An 18,473-nucleotide genomic window follows, 5' to 3' on the forward strand; every position below is an offset into this window, starting at 1 on the left:
GTGTGATCATACCTTTTGAATTGTCTACCAATGTATAACAATTGGAACAGGTGATTTTTGGCATGCCCAGTAATTTGACTGTTACTTTGAAACAAAATCCTCTAAATTACACTGACAAAAATTCCTGACATCTCCTGCTACATATTCGATATTCCCTTCTTCTAGTTCAAATAATAATTTAAATACACCTTGTATAAGGATTAAAAAAAAAAAATTCTTTAAAATTACAATGTAGCTTTCTTACTCATGCCTTAATGTTGGTAACATACCTCTACTTGGTGCCGGAGTTGTAACTGTAAACGATAAAATGAAAAATAAAATAATAACAGGTTAAGGGCGTTGGTAATGCCCCGAACTTGATAATATAAGGCATCGCGTTTCATTACGCCCTATAGAGCTATCTGTGCGCCGATCCCGGCGCCGATAGGTGCCGATTTCTCCATCGTACCATGAGCACTTGTAGAGTACTATCTGTTTTATTTAAACAAATTTTAAAACAATAGCACTATCATCCACTAGGCCCCATGTCACAGGGGAAGTTGCTCAACTTCGTCCAAAATTGTCAAAAATGACCAAAGTTGCACAAAGTTGCATTAAGTTGCCTAAATATTTTGCAAAGTTGCGCAAAGTCGCTTTAAGTTGCTTAAATATTTTGCAAAGTTGCATTAAGTTGCCTAAATATTTTGCAAAGTTGCGCAAAGTTGCTTTAAGTTGCCTAAATATTTTGCAAAGTTGTCCAAAATTGCATTATGTTGCCTAAACATTTTGCAAAGTTGCGCAAAGTTGCATTAAGTTGCCGAAACATTTTACAAAGTTGCGGAAAGTTGCATTAAGTTTCCTAAACATTTTGTAAAGTTGCGCAAAGCTGCCCATATTTATGCAAAGTTGCCCAAAGTTGTGTAAACTTCTCATACAATTACGTCTAGTTGCTGCTGGTTTTGCTGACTCACCCCAGAAGATTTTAAACCCCTAAAACCAACCCAAAAAACACCCCCCTACCTGCCTACATAGGCTGTGCAATATAAATATGTCAAATGGCGTCCTCGAAATGTATAAATGGCCCCCTGACTTGCATCACTGTTATTGGAGACTCAACTCTCATGTCAATTGGGCTATTCCAGATAATAAAGACCCCCCCTTATAGAGGGCAAATGTTTTTTTTTTTTTAATCTGGGATTCCAAAATTGAATTGCAAAAAATATCTGGAATTCCAGACCAAATCTCCACAAAAAGTATGGAATTCCCGGCACATTCCACCAAAACCCTATTGAGGGCAAACTGTTTTTTTGAAAAAAAGTCTGGAATTCCAAATTCATTTTGGAAAAAATATCTGGAATTTCAGACCCAATCTCCGCAAAAAGTATGGAATTCCGGGCATTTTCCACCAGAACCCCAATTGAGGGCAAACTTATTTTGGGGGAAAAAGTCTGGAATTCCAAATTCATTTTTAAAGTAATTTATTTTAATTTTAATTTTAATATGTTTATTGCCCGGGTTTATTGCACAAGAAACAAATAAACAAACATCGACAAGATGTGTTGTGCAAAAAAGGCATATAAGGCCCACAGTTGGACCTTTTAATACACATCAGGGAAGTATACTAGTATAGGCCTACAATTGCGAGACAAACACATTTGCAAATAAGAAATAGGTTATGTTCAAATTGACAAATTTCGTAAACCAGAAATTTAGGCTATTCATATATACATCAAACATACTATTTGAAATTGTGTCCTATCAACTTTTATAAAACGAGCAGGATTTTTCACTGTTTTATGGAAAATTGTATACACATTGTATAAGCTATATACACCTAGTATTATAAATATTGAATAATATATTAACAATATAAAACTAAAAGATGATGAACACAACCTTTTTAAACATGTTTAAACAGATCTTATGGCTGTTTTTGTGGTACTAGTAACTTAGCGAAATAAAGCGAATGATTGATTTTGCCACTTGTTGCATTTATTTTAATAGTATTAAAGACTACTCTAGTATTTTAATCATGTAAATAATTCAAATACATTGTACATACAGAAGGCCTATGTTTAAGACTCATATTTATTCACTGCTATTATCTTATCAAAAACACTATAAGAATGTGTTTAATATACTCCAACCAGGCCAGTGAGCCTTTAATCACAGTAAAAGAATGCTCCAAACGCCATAAAGCATGTTACCTCTTGCCCCTAGCTCGCCCTATTTGACCTTTATAATATAGTGGTAGGTTTGAATTCACTGTGGTTTGAATTGGTAATAGCTCTACTTGCCATATTTGCTCTGGTATTACAGTATAACCAAAATACGTATTTACTGAATGGAATATTTTAAATAAACTTGAACATGAATAAAAGTGTCATAACAAATACTCATATTTTATAAATGAAATAATTAGGCCTTATTTGATAAGTAAAATATAAAAGTAATATACAAATCTACAAAGAACCTAGTGATATAATACTAATTACTATATGGTACACTCAGTGAATTAGAAATACATGCATGTACTTCTAAAATATTAGAACTAAGCCTAAGACAGTAGTTACGTACATCATTATAATAAAATATTGGTGTACATTATATAACACTTTTCAAACACTTTAGCAAATTAGCACATGAAAGTATGAGTAATGAGTTGCTTTTTAATGAGAAAATTATTAATGTTAAGGGAACTGGAATGAGCGTTTTGAGCGTTTCGACAGCATTTTTGTGGGACATGAGAGCACATCAGACCTATCGAATTGCATTCGGAATACGAAGAATGTCTTTCTGATATCAAATAATTTTTAGTTTATGAAATTCACGATATAATACTAATTTTATGACAAATTATTAAAATTTGATATTTTTCACATTTTGGAGATATAACAGTCCTCGAAGTAAATTTTATAAATTTAATGATATAGTCTTAAAGTGTATGTAGCTGGGAGGAAAGGCCGACGATCAATTGAAAATTTTGACCTTTCATATTGAAGATATGGATTTTTTCAAATTTTCAATTGATCGTCGGCTTTTCATCCCACCTACATACACTTTAGGTAGAAATCATCAGATTTATAAAGTTTACTTCGAGTACTGTTAAATATCAAAAATATCAATTTTTAATGATTTGCCATACGAATTTCAAAAAATCAAAATTATTTGATATCAGAAGGCCATTCTTCGTATTCGGAATGCAATTCGATATGTTTGATGTGCTCTAATGTAAAGCCAAGAATTTTCTGCTTTACAAATGCTAAATTCCGATTTTCTCCGCTTTGTAATTTTAGCACATTTCGGACATAATAAACTTTCACAAGAATCTTGTGACGATCATTGCGATTTGCAAAGTTGGGATGGGTGATTGGGTATCATGGCTGCAATGGGAGGTAGGACAGGCGTTGTACGGTAAATCTGTGACGGATTTTACTTTATTTTGATGAATTTTGAAGACCCATTTCATTTTTTTTCATTTTTCTAGGTCATTTTTGCTTATATTTTTTATTTTTTTCTCAGAAATGCGTTTTCCGCTTTACCTCCGAATTCCGCGATTTTCGCGGAATTTCCTAAACGCGAAAAATTCTTAGCTTTACTCTAATGTCCCACAATAAATACTGTCCAAACGTTCATACCCCTTCCCTTAATTTTAATACTTTAGTGTTGTTGTGTTGTGACTGACTTCCTGAAAAGTGCCATTTGCTGTTTAGTTTTCGTTGTTTTTGGTATTAATCTTGGTAGGCCTATTTAATGAGTGTAGGCTATATTGGTGGCCTATAAACTTTTCTTATTTGCAGACATATTCAAATTAGGATATAAATGCATTTCAGACTAAAATTTTACGTCGACAATTTAGGCCTACATGTTTAATATTTATCTCAATAGAATTTTTTAGTATTTAACAGAATGCATGAAGAATCACTTTATTTGGGCAGTTTTTGAATTAATATTAATCACCATCTCTTCAAAAGTAACAAGGTTAACATACCGGCATGAGCTGTCATGAATGTCTTTTTAATACTATCATGAGTCATGATAGTATTAAAAAGACAAAGATAAATGCAATCAGATTTTGGAAAAATCATGTGCATAGTTTTTGTTTGAAAAAATAATTTTCAACGCTTTTAGACCTTCTTAGCGGGACTAAATAGCCCCTGAAAATGTGGTTCATTTTCCAACAAACAAACAAAAATTACCATAATATTGTGTAATTGAACTGAAGTTGAGCTTGAGCCTGTAAAAGTTAATAGGCCAGGGCCATTATACATACACAGATTTTTTTTGGGAGGGTGCAGGAATTCCAAAAACCGGACTTTCAAATGATAGGGCTAACTGTACTTGGGCAGATTTGTGTACCCAAATCCCTCTACAAATTGCCCTTGTCTGTGTAAATGCCTTATCCCCTTTTTTCATGGCAGTGAAATGATGCCACTTTCCCCACATCTCATATGCACAGTTTATCCCTTACATATCCTGTGTCATGAATAGGTATTGTAGCCCACCAGCCCTGTGGTTATTAGTCTAGGAAATAATTCCTAATATCTCATACCCTTGTTTGTATGCCTTTATCTAATCTTGCCACACATGACAACTTACTAATTAGCCCTAACCTGGAAAAGAGTCTGTCCAGGAGTAGGAATTTTTTAGCCTTTTTTAGAAACATGTTTGTAATTGGCTTATAGCCATCACATGCTGACAATACAATAACTGATCGATTAATCAAAACTAGCAGGTTCATGGCCAGGCCTGATTACAAAGTAAACATCATTCTGTATAGAAAACTGTGCAGCAAGCGATTTACTTCAGAATTTTACTACATTGCACAAAACTAAGTCTATATCTATACTCTATAGTTAATTGAATGTTAGCTAATGTTTATTGACTCTTGTAATAACCCATGTGTAGGCCTATAGGCCTAAACCTGTATAATATTGGTGTTCATACATATCCCTGACCCTGACAAAAGCTAACAAGAGCAAGCTGTGTAATTATTTTAATTGTTTACTTGTGATAAGATACAATTTTCTTCGTAGCCTAGTAATAGCCAAATTTGTTTCCTAGTAGGTGACTTAATAAAAATTCCTTTAAAAAGGAATGGGCGCCCAATGTGAGCTTGGTCGTGATGTGGTAAATTTCATGGTGTTTAGATTTGGTATTATTATCTCTTGCAAACCCGGTGACACCTCAATATATATAGAAATCAGACCTGACAATAGGTTGTAAGAGGGGATAGCCTTTTTCAGGCACGAATTGGGCCATATATAAAGAAAGTTTTGCTACTTTGCAACGCAATAAAAACCTAAATGCAAAACGAGATCCTGTAGGTGGCTCCTGAGGTAGCTTAAAAACTAAATGCAAAATGAGGTTTTTAAAAAATATTGTTTTCCAGAGTCAAGACGCATGTATCATTTTTAAGCCTCATATCACTTATTTATTGTCGAATAAGTGCAGAGTAGGTTAGATATGAATATTGAATGTTAGACCAAAGTAGCTCAAAGTACATGTGCTATACACCAGATCCGCGAACTTGTCTTTTTTAAAGACAAATTCTTGTTAAAATTTGTTCTCCCACATTTGGACCTTTTTATTGGAAAAATAGCAAAACCGGACCCTTTTGGGCAGGCGGCGGATGACATGATCGAGCCGGCAACTTGTGAAACCGCCCGGCCGTATGGCATTTTCCAATATACTCAGTTAGTTTTGTGGGGTTCATTATCGAACCCCAACGGTTTTAGCTTGTATTTATATTATTTATCAACATAGGCCTATTTGTTTGTGATATTTCAAGCGTTTTAAAATTTCAAAATAATCCCATTCAATTACACGGTTGACGATGGAAATTTACTGAATTTAGAGAATGCACGTCGTACACCACCTGCTTTTGGGGGTGGTGCTGCCGCTCCCCTGTACGGACTTGACGAAGGCCAAATATACGAATTTAAAACTTAATGTGTGATTTGCACCACAGCGACGCCTTCAATCAGGGGCGCAGCCTTTTACTGTGGAGGAGCAAAGCCAAATTTTTGTCCCCGTTTGTCCATTTTTGTCCCATTTTTAGTCATTTTAATGACACATTACTCTTTGCCGTCCCCATTTTTCTGTTGCCACCATACCCCCAGCTCTATTTGCATTGGCGATAATTATAAGCGCTGGAATGAAATAGCAATTTTCTCTGTAAAAAGCGCTTTACCTCATTTGTTAATTTTTGGCTTGAAATTAAATGGGGACATAATGTGATCAATGAAAACTAACATTTTGTGGAAAACAAATATTAAGAATCTACTCTTTGTTGAAATCGCACATTATTGCTTTAAAAATGTAGTTTATTTTTAGCACTGTATTTATCCCAGAAAGTGAAAATATGACCATAACTTTTGAATACATTATCCTATTTTGCCAAATAAATCATAGCCACATCACCTACCAATTCATTCATAACCTGTTCTTTTTGTTTCAAAATATAAAATTTGATATAGCTTGTTTGCAACAAGCAAAATGAAATTAATAACAATTAATGAGTAATGTGTAGGCCTAAATTTATAATATACATTAGCCATTTTCCCCAAAAAATTACAATATCAATCAAAATTAACCAGGCCTCAGTGCTGTATAAACTTAATTTTTTGCATTTTTAAACACTACCTATTTTATAAACACCAGTTTTATTTTTTTAAATAAATATTGTAGATAAATAAATAAATAAATGAATGAATGAATGAATGAATGAAAATGAATAAATAAATGAATGAAAATGAATAATAAATAAATAAATAAATAAATAAATAAATAAATAAATAAATAAATAAATAAATAAATAAATAGATAAACTATATACTAAATAGGGCCTAAATGTTAAGAATAATAGATCAAGAATAAAAAGCAAATAAAATCAATTAAAAAATAAGCAGGGAATGTATGTATGTATTTTCTAAACTAGGGCTAGTATATTTTTCTGAAATCCTTAGTTCATCCTGGCATTACAATATTAAATTAATGCTTCAATACAAATTCCTCGCAATTATTGCTATTTTGCAGGGCAACACTTGCAAGCAAATCGTGCCCATTGTACTAAATAAAATGGATGCATGGGACAATCTAAAATTCAACAAAAAAATGGTACCCGGCAATCTACAGCTTTTTCGAAAATATAGCGGTATTAAGGGATGGGGTATGAACGTTTGGACAGTATTTATTGTGGGACATTAGAGCACATCAGACATATCGAATTGCATTCTGAATACGAAGAATGTTCTTCTGATATCAAACATTTTTGATTTTTTGAAATTCCCAATGTAATATACACATTTTATGGCAAATGATTAAAAATTGATATTTTTGATATTTAACAGTACTCGGAGTAAACTTGATGATTTTTACTTAAAGTGTATGTATGTGGGATGAAAAGCCGACGATCAATTGAAAATTTTGACCTTTCGTTTTGAAGATATGGATTTTTTCCCAAAACACACACACAAAAAAAAAATAGGTCTTTTGGGAAAAATCCATATCTTCAATATGAAAGGTCAAAATGTTCAATTGATCGTCGGCTTTTCCTCCCAGCTACATACACTTTAAGAATAATATATCATTAGATTTATCAAATTTCCCTTCGAGGACTGTTATAAATCAAAAATGTGAAAAATATCAAATTTTAATAGTTTATCATAAAATTTGTATTATATCGTGAATTTTAAAAAATGAAAATTATATGATATCAGAAAGACATTCTTCGTATTCAGTTTCAGATTCGATATGTCTGATGTGCTCCCATATCCCACAAAAAATACTGTCGAAACGCTCAAACCAGATCCCTTAAACTTTAATATGAAAATTGAGGAAAAAAATATGGACTGATCCCAGAAATTGAGGAGTGGACGCGAAATGAATTGATTGAAGGGATCATTTGATGGGAGTCAGTTAATAAAATGGGGTCAACAAGTTGAAAACTTGGCCCAGAAGAGCAAGTGAGATATTTTGTTTTCAAAAGTTATTTCTTTCATCACACAAAAAGGAAATTTACATTTCATCTATAGTATTTACACATGTTACGGTTATGGTTACCCTATAGCTCTGAAAATGCTATTAGCCTCTGACCCCTAGCCAGGTTCAGCACAGGGCCGGGTAATTCAAAACTGTCTATACATCTCTATAAGCTTCTGTAGATCAAGATGAATCAAGTTATGACATTGGTTCTCACTTTATGCAGACTGGCAGACCGTCAAAATGATGGGAAGGGTAATGTTTTTATTTGGTATTGCAGTGAAATATAAATGTTTTGCCTTTTACTCTGTAACTTTTTTGTCACAGAGAAACGTCACTTACATGATAAATTTAAATATACCTGTTTTGGATGAATGGCATTTTCTAAAATGTATTGAAATTATTTGATGAGAATGAAAATGTGTTAAAACATGAACAAAACTATTTCTAAAATTTATACATGAATTATTGCAAAACCAGTATTTGTCAAGGTATTTACTACTATAATGCCAATGTTTACAAGTATTTCCCAGTATAATTTCCAGTATCAGAGATGCCGCCTTTCCTTCGCATGTCTTAAGTCAAAATGTCTGTACTTTTAATATATATATTCAGCCCATTTTTGGGACTTTTATCCAAATTTACACACTATTACAAGCTATTCCTATAGCATGAGTAAATGATTTTTCCAAATTGTTATGTTGAATCTTTGTTTTCCATATACGATGTATACATTTCTTAAAAGCTCTTTTGTTACTTTTGAAGAGATGGTGCCCGTAACTGGTAACTACTAATTCAAAAACTGCTCAATATATACGTGACCCTTCCTGCATGCTTATAAATACTGTAATTTATAAAACATTTGAAAAAAAAAATGAAGCTACCGGTTATATTAAGAAATTGAGTCTGAAAGGCTTTTAATATTTATTCAATTAAATACCGTAAAACCCCGTCTACAAGCATATATGGGTTTTTTTTATGAAAGCTTAACTAATACTAATTTGGCGTATACCAATACAACATATTGGTCTTACAATAATACATGTTTTATATGCTTGAATCTGTAATTTATTTGTTCAAACTCCATAATGGCGCCTGGAATAAATTAGCTTTCATCAGAAGCACTCTATATGCTTGTAGACGGGGTTTTACGGTATGTCAGTCAGCAGAAAAGAAATATTATTGCCCAATACACATTGATAGGCCTATATATAGCATGTCCAAAACATATTTTCGCGTGCCAAACAGTATGCACTTGTTGTTTGGGCTCTAATATATATTTTAAGCTATTTTAGGAGAAGCAGGGTATGATTTCATAGTCAAATAATTATAACCACCATACTATGTTCTTTATATAGATTTTGTACCCGGATTTTGTATTTACATCATCAGATAATTTATTATAAATTTATTATTTACAGTGTATGTGTAAATGTGTAGGCTATACTCACTATACTGTAGGTCCTATAGTATGGCTAACATGCTAATACTAGCAAGTACACAGCCAGTTTGAATTTCCCACTTTTTACTACAAAAGATCAATTAGGGGGTAACATGATAATGGAATGTGTGTGCACACTGTCATTAAAGGTTGGGGTTAATTTTGGTCAGAAACCCATATACAGGCGTCACCATCCCCCTATGATAATATTCCGGGGGGGGGGGGGGTTATCCCCCATCCCCCGGGATCTACGCCTATAACTCATTTAGCTAAAAATTACCATTTGGAGTTATACTCATTGGAGTCATAGTGTTACACCCAAATTGTAAAGTGCACACATTTTATTGATTTGAAGCTTGAGAGTACACAATTGAATACTTAAAAGTTAGGAATGTACATGCCTTCTCGAACATTTTACCCCTGACTTTTACCATTAAATTCTTTTGATACCCCCGTATTAAGGACTGATTTTTTATCCCCTTTTTAGGACCCAAATTTTTTTGATCCCCCACCATATTTTCCAATCCCCCACCGAAGTATTTATGAACACTCCCTAAAGGGGAAAGAAGAAGAATTTTAAATGGATACTGGGGTAAACAGTAAGCATATAGCTGCATGGTAAGAAGCTGTAACACTGAGAGTTTGTGATACAGTTATACAGCCAGTTGCCAGTGGCGGCGCCATTAATTTTTTCGGGGGGTTATTGATGGGCAAAGTGAATTTCTGGGTGGGGGGAAAAATCAACAAATTTTGTGCAAAATTACGGCAAAAAGTGAAAATTTTTGGGTTTAATTGGGGGCACCAGGGGGGGGGGGCAAGAGTTCTGACTGGATGGGGGGATTTTTCCCCATGCCCCCCCCCCGTGGGGCCGCCACTGCCAGTTGCAAATCTGAGTATGAGACCACATTTATGCCATTATTATTTGAGGCCTAGCTACACTGAAGTCTGAATTGAATCCTGTAATATTTATGCCAAACCTTAGCCTCACCCAGCACACGCTGAACACCAAATGATTCTCTCAGAACTCAGCATTTGAAGAGCAGTAGAGCTGGGGTATGCTCCGGGGAGGGGGCTTCAATATGAAATGGATATAGGTGTAGGGCTGGCACTCACACAGTAAGGGGCATTCAGTGAGAGCAAAATATAAAACAATATTATGGGGTCATTGGGTGAGAGCATCATTTTTGGCATTCGGTGAGAGCAAAATGTATAAAATATATCATCTGTCACCATTGGGTGAGAGATGAACCGTTTGGATCTAAATTAGGGGGGCAGTGGCTGGCTGAGAATATGACCTCTTTTAAAATAGGGTCTTTGGGTGAGAGCCAGAAAAGCCTAAAGTAATAATGTGTGATATCGTCAGCCTGCTACGCTAATTGCCTAAAGTCATTTTTGTAATTTTAAGAACAAAGAACAAAATGTGGTTCAAGCATACATCAGTTATCTAATATTCCTAATTATTTGGGATTATTCCCTTTCATTTCATTATCATTGGTAGGCCCTATACTTGTACAAATATTGGTGAATAAATATGTTTAAATGCATGCTTGAACCATTAGTATTTTGTACTTTGTTCTCAAAATTACAAAAAATGACTTGGGTAATTAGCGTAGCAGGCTGACAATATGCTCTAGCAAAGATCAGTAATAGAAGGGTCATTGCTTTGTGTGGGTAGGCCCTATCACAGATCATGAAGCTGAAGTCGGTCTACTGTTCTGTGAGAGGCACGCGCCTACCCCCATTGGGAGTTTCATCATTAGGTCAGCCATATGCCACAGCACAGATCCTGGAATCCTGGCCACTACATGTAGCAACTAGCTTCAGCTGTAGCTTGTAATAGGCCTATACAGGCCCATACGCAGGATTTTTTTTTGGGGGGGTGCTGATTTTGAAAAAGTGGACTTTTTTGCCAGGGGGGGCGATTTTGTGAAAAGTGGACTTTCTTTAAAAAATTTGGACCTTTTTTTGACGAAAAACCTGACTTTTTTTTGCTCGCTACGCTCGCAAATTCTGAAATTTTGGGACTTTCTGTACACTTTGGCAAATTTTGGTGTGGGGTGGGCCTCTTCAAAACCCAAAATTTTTGCGCGCTTGGGTTGGTCTAAGAAATACTGGCATTTTTTATCATAGAATTTTAGATCTCTTCAAAGTAGGCTACAAATATGATTATGTACCAATCTGATCAAAATACAACTAAATCAAGAAAATATTGAAAATAAATTGGATTTCTTTGCACGTAAACCGCACACTTCAGTTTACTATTTCTCATTGCAAAATTATTTTGTACACATATACTGAGGCCCATGGGTAGATTTACCATAGGGCAGAGTGGGCACGGGCCCAGGTAATGGGGGCCAAAACTGATCACATTGTACCTGTGTACATTTGCGTGACCAAATTAATCTCATATTTGACCATTTTAGCTTTTTGCATTAATTAGTTCCAATTTTAACAATATTTGGCCAAATTTTTTGCGCGGTTCGCGCGCATTTGTACTATCATAGCCACGGATCCAAATTATCTATTTCATTTATCCCTGTAAAATCAGATAAACACCCTGATTTGGGACAAATCTAAATTAAGTATAAAATGAAAATTTCCTTGTGCTTGTATTTCATGCGCAATTGTCCCACCGGGAATGTTTCAAACATTTGCCTCCCAGATACCACACCACTGGAAACAACACTATTAAGTATGTTTGTTATTCTATTTTAAGTGCTTATGTTCTGTAACTTGTATTAGTAAGGTTTTGAACATTAAGAATCTTGAATCTTGATAAAGGGGGGGGGGGGGGTGTGGGGTCAAAAAGTTTTGTCTGTCAAAAGAGGGGTCAAAAAAGTTTAGCGGTCTATGGGGGGGGGGGGTCAAAAAAGTTTAAGGAAAAATTTAAGGAAGACCAGCCCCCTACCAAAAGTATTAATGAACACTCCCTATCTCCGGATTGTTCCGATTAATTTTGATAACTCCAAATTGTTCTGACTAATTTCAACTAACTGCGGATTGTTCCAAATAATATCGATAACTCGGAATAACTACAAATAAATATTGCAATTCCGATAACTCCAATATCGGACCCTGAAATCGGAATTAATACCCTGTCGTGGGGCCTAATATTGGATCCAAAACATAATAATGATAAAATTGGATACTTTATGCCCAATATTTATTGGTCGAGCTATGAGTTTTAACTCGAGTACGCTTCGTCCAATATTAAAACTCATAGCTCGACCAATAAATGTGGGCTCAATCGATCCAATTTTATATCAAAGTTGCACAAAGTTCTGCAAAGTCACGTAAAATTTTGCAAAGTTGCACACAGTTCCTCAAAGTTGCCTAAACATTTTGCAAAGTTGCACAAAGTTCCGCAAAGTTGCATAAAATTTTGCAAAGTTGCTCAAAGTTTTGCAAAGTTACATAACATTTTGCAAAGATGCTCAAAGTTGCGTAAAATTTTGCAAAGTTGCTCAAAGTTACGTAAAATTTTGCAAAAGCTACACAAAATTGTACAAAGTTGCGCAAATTTCCTCAATGTTAATGTAAAGTTGCACAAAGTTACTCAATGTTAATGCAAAGTTGCACAAAATTGTCAAAAATTTTGCAAAGTCAAATGACAACTTTGAGCAGTTTTACACAATTTTGCGCAACTTTGGTCATTTTGACAATTTTGGACAAATTTGGGCAACTTCCCCTGTGACATGGGGCCTTCCACTATGCAAATGTTTATTATTGTGCTTGATACGATTTATTATCTCTCCAGGGTCCGATAAAACAAATAACCGGTACTTATCGGAGCACATAAATATACCCATATGTCGGAACTGTGGTGCCTAAATAATAACGTTTACCCAGAAATATGTTTAATACGTTTTATTACCTTTCTACTACCGTGTACCTCTTGTTCTCTACCTAACACTAGGATCCACAACATACCCCTCTGTCAGGGCACCGTTATTTAACCCCAATATATTTGTACATTCATTGAATGACCTTTGAAAATGTGGGTACAAAAATTCATACTTTGCAACTTGAGGTCAAATTGTTTACTATGATTGTTTTTTATTAAGGTTATTGAACTATGGCATTGGGATGAGACCATTGTTGTCCATAGTGTAATGACACGGAATCCACCACTTTATTCTTACCTGGTATAGGAATAGTCTCCACTGTTATCTCTGCTCGCTTGCTTTCACCGTATCTGTTCTCAGTAACGATCATAACAATGTATCGTGTTTCTGGCTGCAGCCCATCCATAGTATATCTCGAGGTCCGCCTCTCCAAATTTGTTGTGCTTAATTTTTTGAAAGGAGTACCCTCATCTCCGAAACCAAATAGGATATTTTCAATCTCATTAAGTACTGTTGTGTCCGGGAGAGTCCATGTGACTTGTATACTAGTTGGGGAGATGCTTTGGAATTCTATTGCTTCAATCGGTGGGGGAGGTCCCTTTACTGAAAGGCAACGAACACAAATTCTAAGGATATGAAAAGGTTCGCAAAGTTCTTATTCGTCTCATTAGGTTCATTATTAGACTCAGTGTAAGTATATTGGAGGCACTTGTAGAAGCTATCTATATACAGTAGGTACATTGTATCAGTTTCAGTTACTTACCGTGATTGATATCTAATCAGTCGTTTATATTGTTTTGTAAATCATGCAATTGTTATTTACTTACCTATTTCTTCAGCTGTACGAATAAACAGGGCAAAAAGGAAAGAAACAAATTTGGATTATATGATAAATTGAAAATTACAAGCAAATCAAAATATTAAAAATCATAATTATATAGCATTACTTTAATAAAATTGTCATAAAATTTGTCCATCTGTGTAAGATCCTTACACAGATGACAATTTCCAAAGAGTAAGTGGAATAGTGTGGAACGGGGCTCATTTCTGCTTTTCACGCACTTTCTTCAAGAAACAGGTCTTGTTCTACACTATTCCACTTACTCAGAGATTTCTTGTGCTGGGGGCTATTTAATGGGCTGTGAATGTGGTCCATGAAGTTGTTCCATGTCGGTGCATTTTGCTGTTGTGTCATTTGGACAACTGCTTGGTTACTGACATGTGTTTAGAGTAGAGTATTGAAGTAATCCTGTGTGTAATTTTGTGTGTAAAGTTTCTTTTTTGGCTTAGTGTATATGTAGCAAATTATGAAAGACTTACCTAAAGTAAAGAAGTCCACCGTGGCTGGATCGCTTTGACCCACCGTATTAAAAGCGGTCATTGTCAGACGATATTGTACGTTACTAGATAAACCATCTAGTTCCTTTACCATTGGATTAATATCTACTGATACGATATTTTCCCTAGGATTGTCTCTTGGTCCATAAGAGATGATATATCCTAAGGCCTCGATGCCATTGTCTATCGGTTGAGACCAAGTAATGCGGGCTGTAGTTGCTGTGGCATCTGCTGTAAGCCTTTGTGGTGGATTTGGTATAGTTGGTTTAGGTTTAGGAGTTGGTTCAGGTTGTGCAACTACAGAAAAAAGTTACAGATGTTTTTTTTAATCGAAAGAGTGTGGCTTTATTATGATACAAACGTACAATCTAGTACCGCCACAGACACTATGTCATAGTCGAATTTTGATCCTTAAAAATATGTTATTAATCTTGATGACGTATTCAATAAATGGTCAGAAAAAGTTTATATAAACAGTGACAGTAAAAGTAAAGTAGCCTATACGTATGTCATTGAATGCAACAATATGTTGGCGTAATTATAATGAGGGCTCACTTACTGAACTATTGACCGCGAAAGTCGAAGTAAAAAAAAATATGGAAGCTAACAAACAGAGTGAGTACGGTGACTGAGAAGATCAGATCTATCAATCAAGAGTTTTATGCTTAAATGTAATAGCCAGAGTATGCACAATGAGCAAGTGGACTACGGGGAAGTCTTACACTAAATAATTCTACGTCCAAAATATACAGCTCGAGTGCGTATAATAAGCTATTCTACTATGATGTATGATTGACATTGGAGTAGACTGACATAAAATAACAGGCATAAGGCATAAGCGAGATTGCCGAACCATTAAACGGTATCAGCATATGTGACGTGTCATGTCAAAAGGAGACACTTTTGGACAGGATCGTAAATGGAGAAATAGCCAAAAATCTAGCTACCCGGGGTGATTTTTTCACAATTTGGGTTTGTTGCGAATTTGTGATGCTATTAATGTTTAAAATATTGTCTGGTAGTTTCAGACCGGAATATAACTGGCATCTTGTACTTTTTGAGACATTTTGCCAGGTAATTCCTACTCTCAACATTAATTGTCAATAATATTTTTAAAGACCGAAATCTCAATTTCCAATTTTATAATACCATAACTTACGAACTCAATATCTTCGCTAAGGAATTTCCGATTTCATTGGGGAAAACGTTGTTGTGGAGCATAATATCTCTATATTTTAGATATGTAAAAACCTCAAAATTGATAACCTGCCCAAAAGTGTCTCCTTTTGACATGACACGTCACATATATTTGTGTATGTTACTAGCTTACATACTAGTTGGCAAGACAAACTAGACAACTAGAGGGCAAGACAAATGTCAAAGGCCGGGGGTGACAAATGATGTCAAAAAGCCTAAATATTTAAAATTGTACGGCGGCCATCATCACAGGGGAACACAGGGGAACAAGGGGCAGCCGCCCCTTGCGAGATTACGCACCATTAGGGAGTATTTTCTTCCGACGGTTTGCTGAACTTCACCTAATAGAGAGCTTGCGGAATGAAGTTACTGGAACTAGTAACGGCAACTTCAAAAATATCGATTCGATTTCTTGCTCAACTTCACTTCAACGCGAACGTCAGATTGTTTTCTTTCCAACAGCGTCTTGTTGTTTAAACTAGGGGAAGTGTATCCACGGGCGATCAACAGAAGGGTATGTAAAAGCGACTGCATCAAATTTCTCCTTTTGTTTGCTGAAGTGGTTTGTTGGTAACACTTATTACAATAGGCGCTTAGTTTGAATAAACATGGATTACATCTCTTGGCGATGACCAATGCAATGGGAATTAGGCCTATGTTATGAGCTATACGCTAATATTATACTTCTAAACATGTTTCAATTAAATATTCTTGTGCTATGCCTATATTATTGTCCCGGATTATTATAATAAAAGCTCAATTATTATTCCAGTAAACGTCAGCTTTGCTTTGTCAATTTTATATTTCCATCAGGACATAAGCCCATTTTATCTGTTTGCTCTCCCTAGCCCCCCCCCCCCCACCACCATCACCACCTCTCCATATCATCCCCTCCCTCCATCTATCCTCACTTTCCCACTCCCCCATACTGCAGTTACTGTCCGTTTTCCTATACACAATACACAGTGCTCTCACCATTGACGTGTGACCTCAACAAATGATGTATGTTGGGAGAATGGACACTTGCCTAGTTAACATCACTGTGTGAAAAATAACCAGCCAATATTTTATTTATTCTCCAAAACTTCTAGCAAATATATTTCTCTAACATGACCTAAAATTACAGCTAGGTTAGATGTTCAGAAATGGTCGCACTTTTGTAAAATATGAGTGAGGGCAAGGCATAGCTAGCCAACTCCCCGTGTTAATTAAATGGAGATTTGACCGAAAATATTGGTATCGGACCGCTCACTTCTGAAGGATGCCACAAAAAACGGTAAAAGCTACATTTAAATTATTCTAAATAGGTTCTAGAAAATAAAGTTTTGTAACGTGTCCTAGATTTTTGGCTGATTTAGATGTTTGGAGAGGGTCGCACTTTTGTGTTTTAGGAAGGATATGTAAACGACAGATAACACCAAAAATATGAAGAAATTATTTCCAAACTGTGTTAAGTCAACAATCATTATGTTGCTCATTTTGAAGAATGCTGGTTAACAAAAAGCAGGTCTTTGTCTCATTTCGTGAACAATGGTACACATACCATTGTTTCCTTTCGTTTCCTTTATAATCGGTTACCCAACTGAAGCTGTAATACCAGCTTTATTGCGATGTCGCACATTGAAAACAGACACTTGTACACAACCAGAGAAGATCTGATTTAATCAGTTGAGCTGCTTCAATGAGTGTTATCTTGGTTTAATAGCTTTTAATGGGGTTTAAGTCCTGCAAAGGTCGAGATGAATTCTACTGTAGACATGACTGCATCATGCAGTGGCGTTGCCAGGAGTTTTCTTTTAGGAGGGCAAGGACTCCTCTTTGCATTCTGATCGAATTAAATATATCTCCCCGAATGATCCTCATTTTGTTCTTTAAAAACTCCCAGAATTTTGAATTTCAACCAACATATTTCTGGATGCTCCTTTTCTGACACTCTTATTTTTTGTAACAAATAGGCCTCCTCTTTTAATCTTACTATAAATTCACCAGAATCTGTCTGTTTGTTTGTTTGTTTGTTTGTGTGTCTGTCCGCCTCTTTTCTCGGAGACTGGGTGTCGCACGTTCCTCAAACTTGATGGGTGGGTGCAGCTTGGTATGAGGAAGAACGAGTTTATATTGGTTAGTGGATCAAGGTCACCCAAGGTCATCCAGGGGTCAAATTAGTAAAAACTGTTTTTCTCGGAGACTGGGGGTCGCACATTCCTCAAACTTAACGGGTGGGTGCGTCTTGACCCGGGACAGAACAAGTTTGTATTGGTTAGTGGGTCAAGGTCACCAGAGGTCATCTAGGAGTCAAATTAGTAAGAACTGTCATATGGGCATGAAACTTGGTGGGTAGGTGCATCTTGACCTAGGACAGAACAAGTTTGTATCGATTAGTGGGTCAAGGTCACCCAGGGGTCATCTGAGGTCAAATTAGTAAAAACTGTTTTCCGCCTATTTTCTCGGAGACTAGGGGTCGCACGTTCCTCAAACTTGGTGGGTGGGTGCATCTGAACCTCAGACAGAACAAGTTTGTTTCAGTTAGTGGGCCAAGATCACCCGAGGCCATCCAGGGGTCATCTGAGGTCAAATTAGTAAAAACTATCGTATGGGCATGAAACTTGGTGGGTACAGTCAACTTTTAGAGTCAAATTTTTGGACGGTCATTTTGGGGTCATCTGGGGTCATCCAAGGTCAAATTACTAAAA

The 18,473-nt window shown here is 35.6% G+C and overlaps 1 protein-coding gene across 1 annotated transcript in view; it reads right to left on the reverse strand.

The window, feature by feature from the left end:
* LOC140143001 (neogenin-like) overlaps nucleotides 1–18,473 on the reverse strand; it is a 44,886-nt gene that overhangs the window by 9,873 nt on the left and 16,540 nt on the right. The window contains exons 4-7 of the mRNA XM_072165028.1: nucleotides 14,569–14,883; nucleotides 14,076–14,087; nucleotides 13,546–13,851; nucleotides 270–293 (exon numbers count right to left, since the gene is read on the reverse strand). Coding sequence (XP_072021129.1) covers nucleotides 270–293; nucleotides 13,546–13,851; nucleotides 14,076–14,087; nucleotides 14,569–14,883 — 657 coding nt within the window. The remainder of the gene's footprint in view (nucleotides 1–269; nucleotides 294–13,545; nucleotides 13,852–14,075; nucleotides 14,088–14,568; nucleotides 14,884–18,473) is intronic.

This window comes from Amphiura filiformis, chromosome 20, assembly GCF_039555335.1.
Source record: "Amphiura filiformis chromosome 20, Afil_fr2py, whole genome shotgun sequence".
NCBI classification, from domain to species: Eukaryota; Metazoa; Echinodermata; class Ophiuroidea; order Amphilepidida; family Amphiuridae; genus Amphiura; species Amphiura filiformis.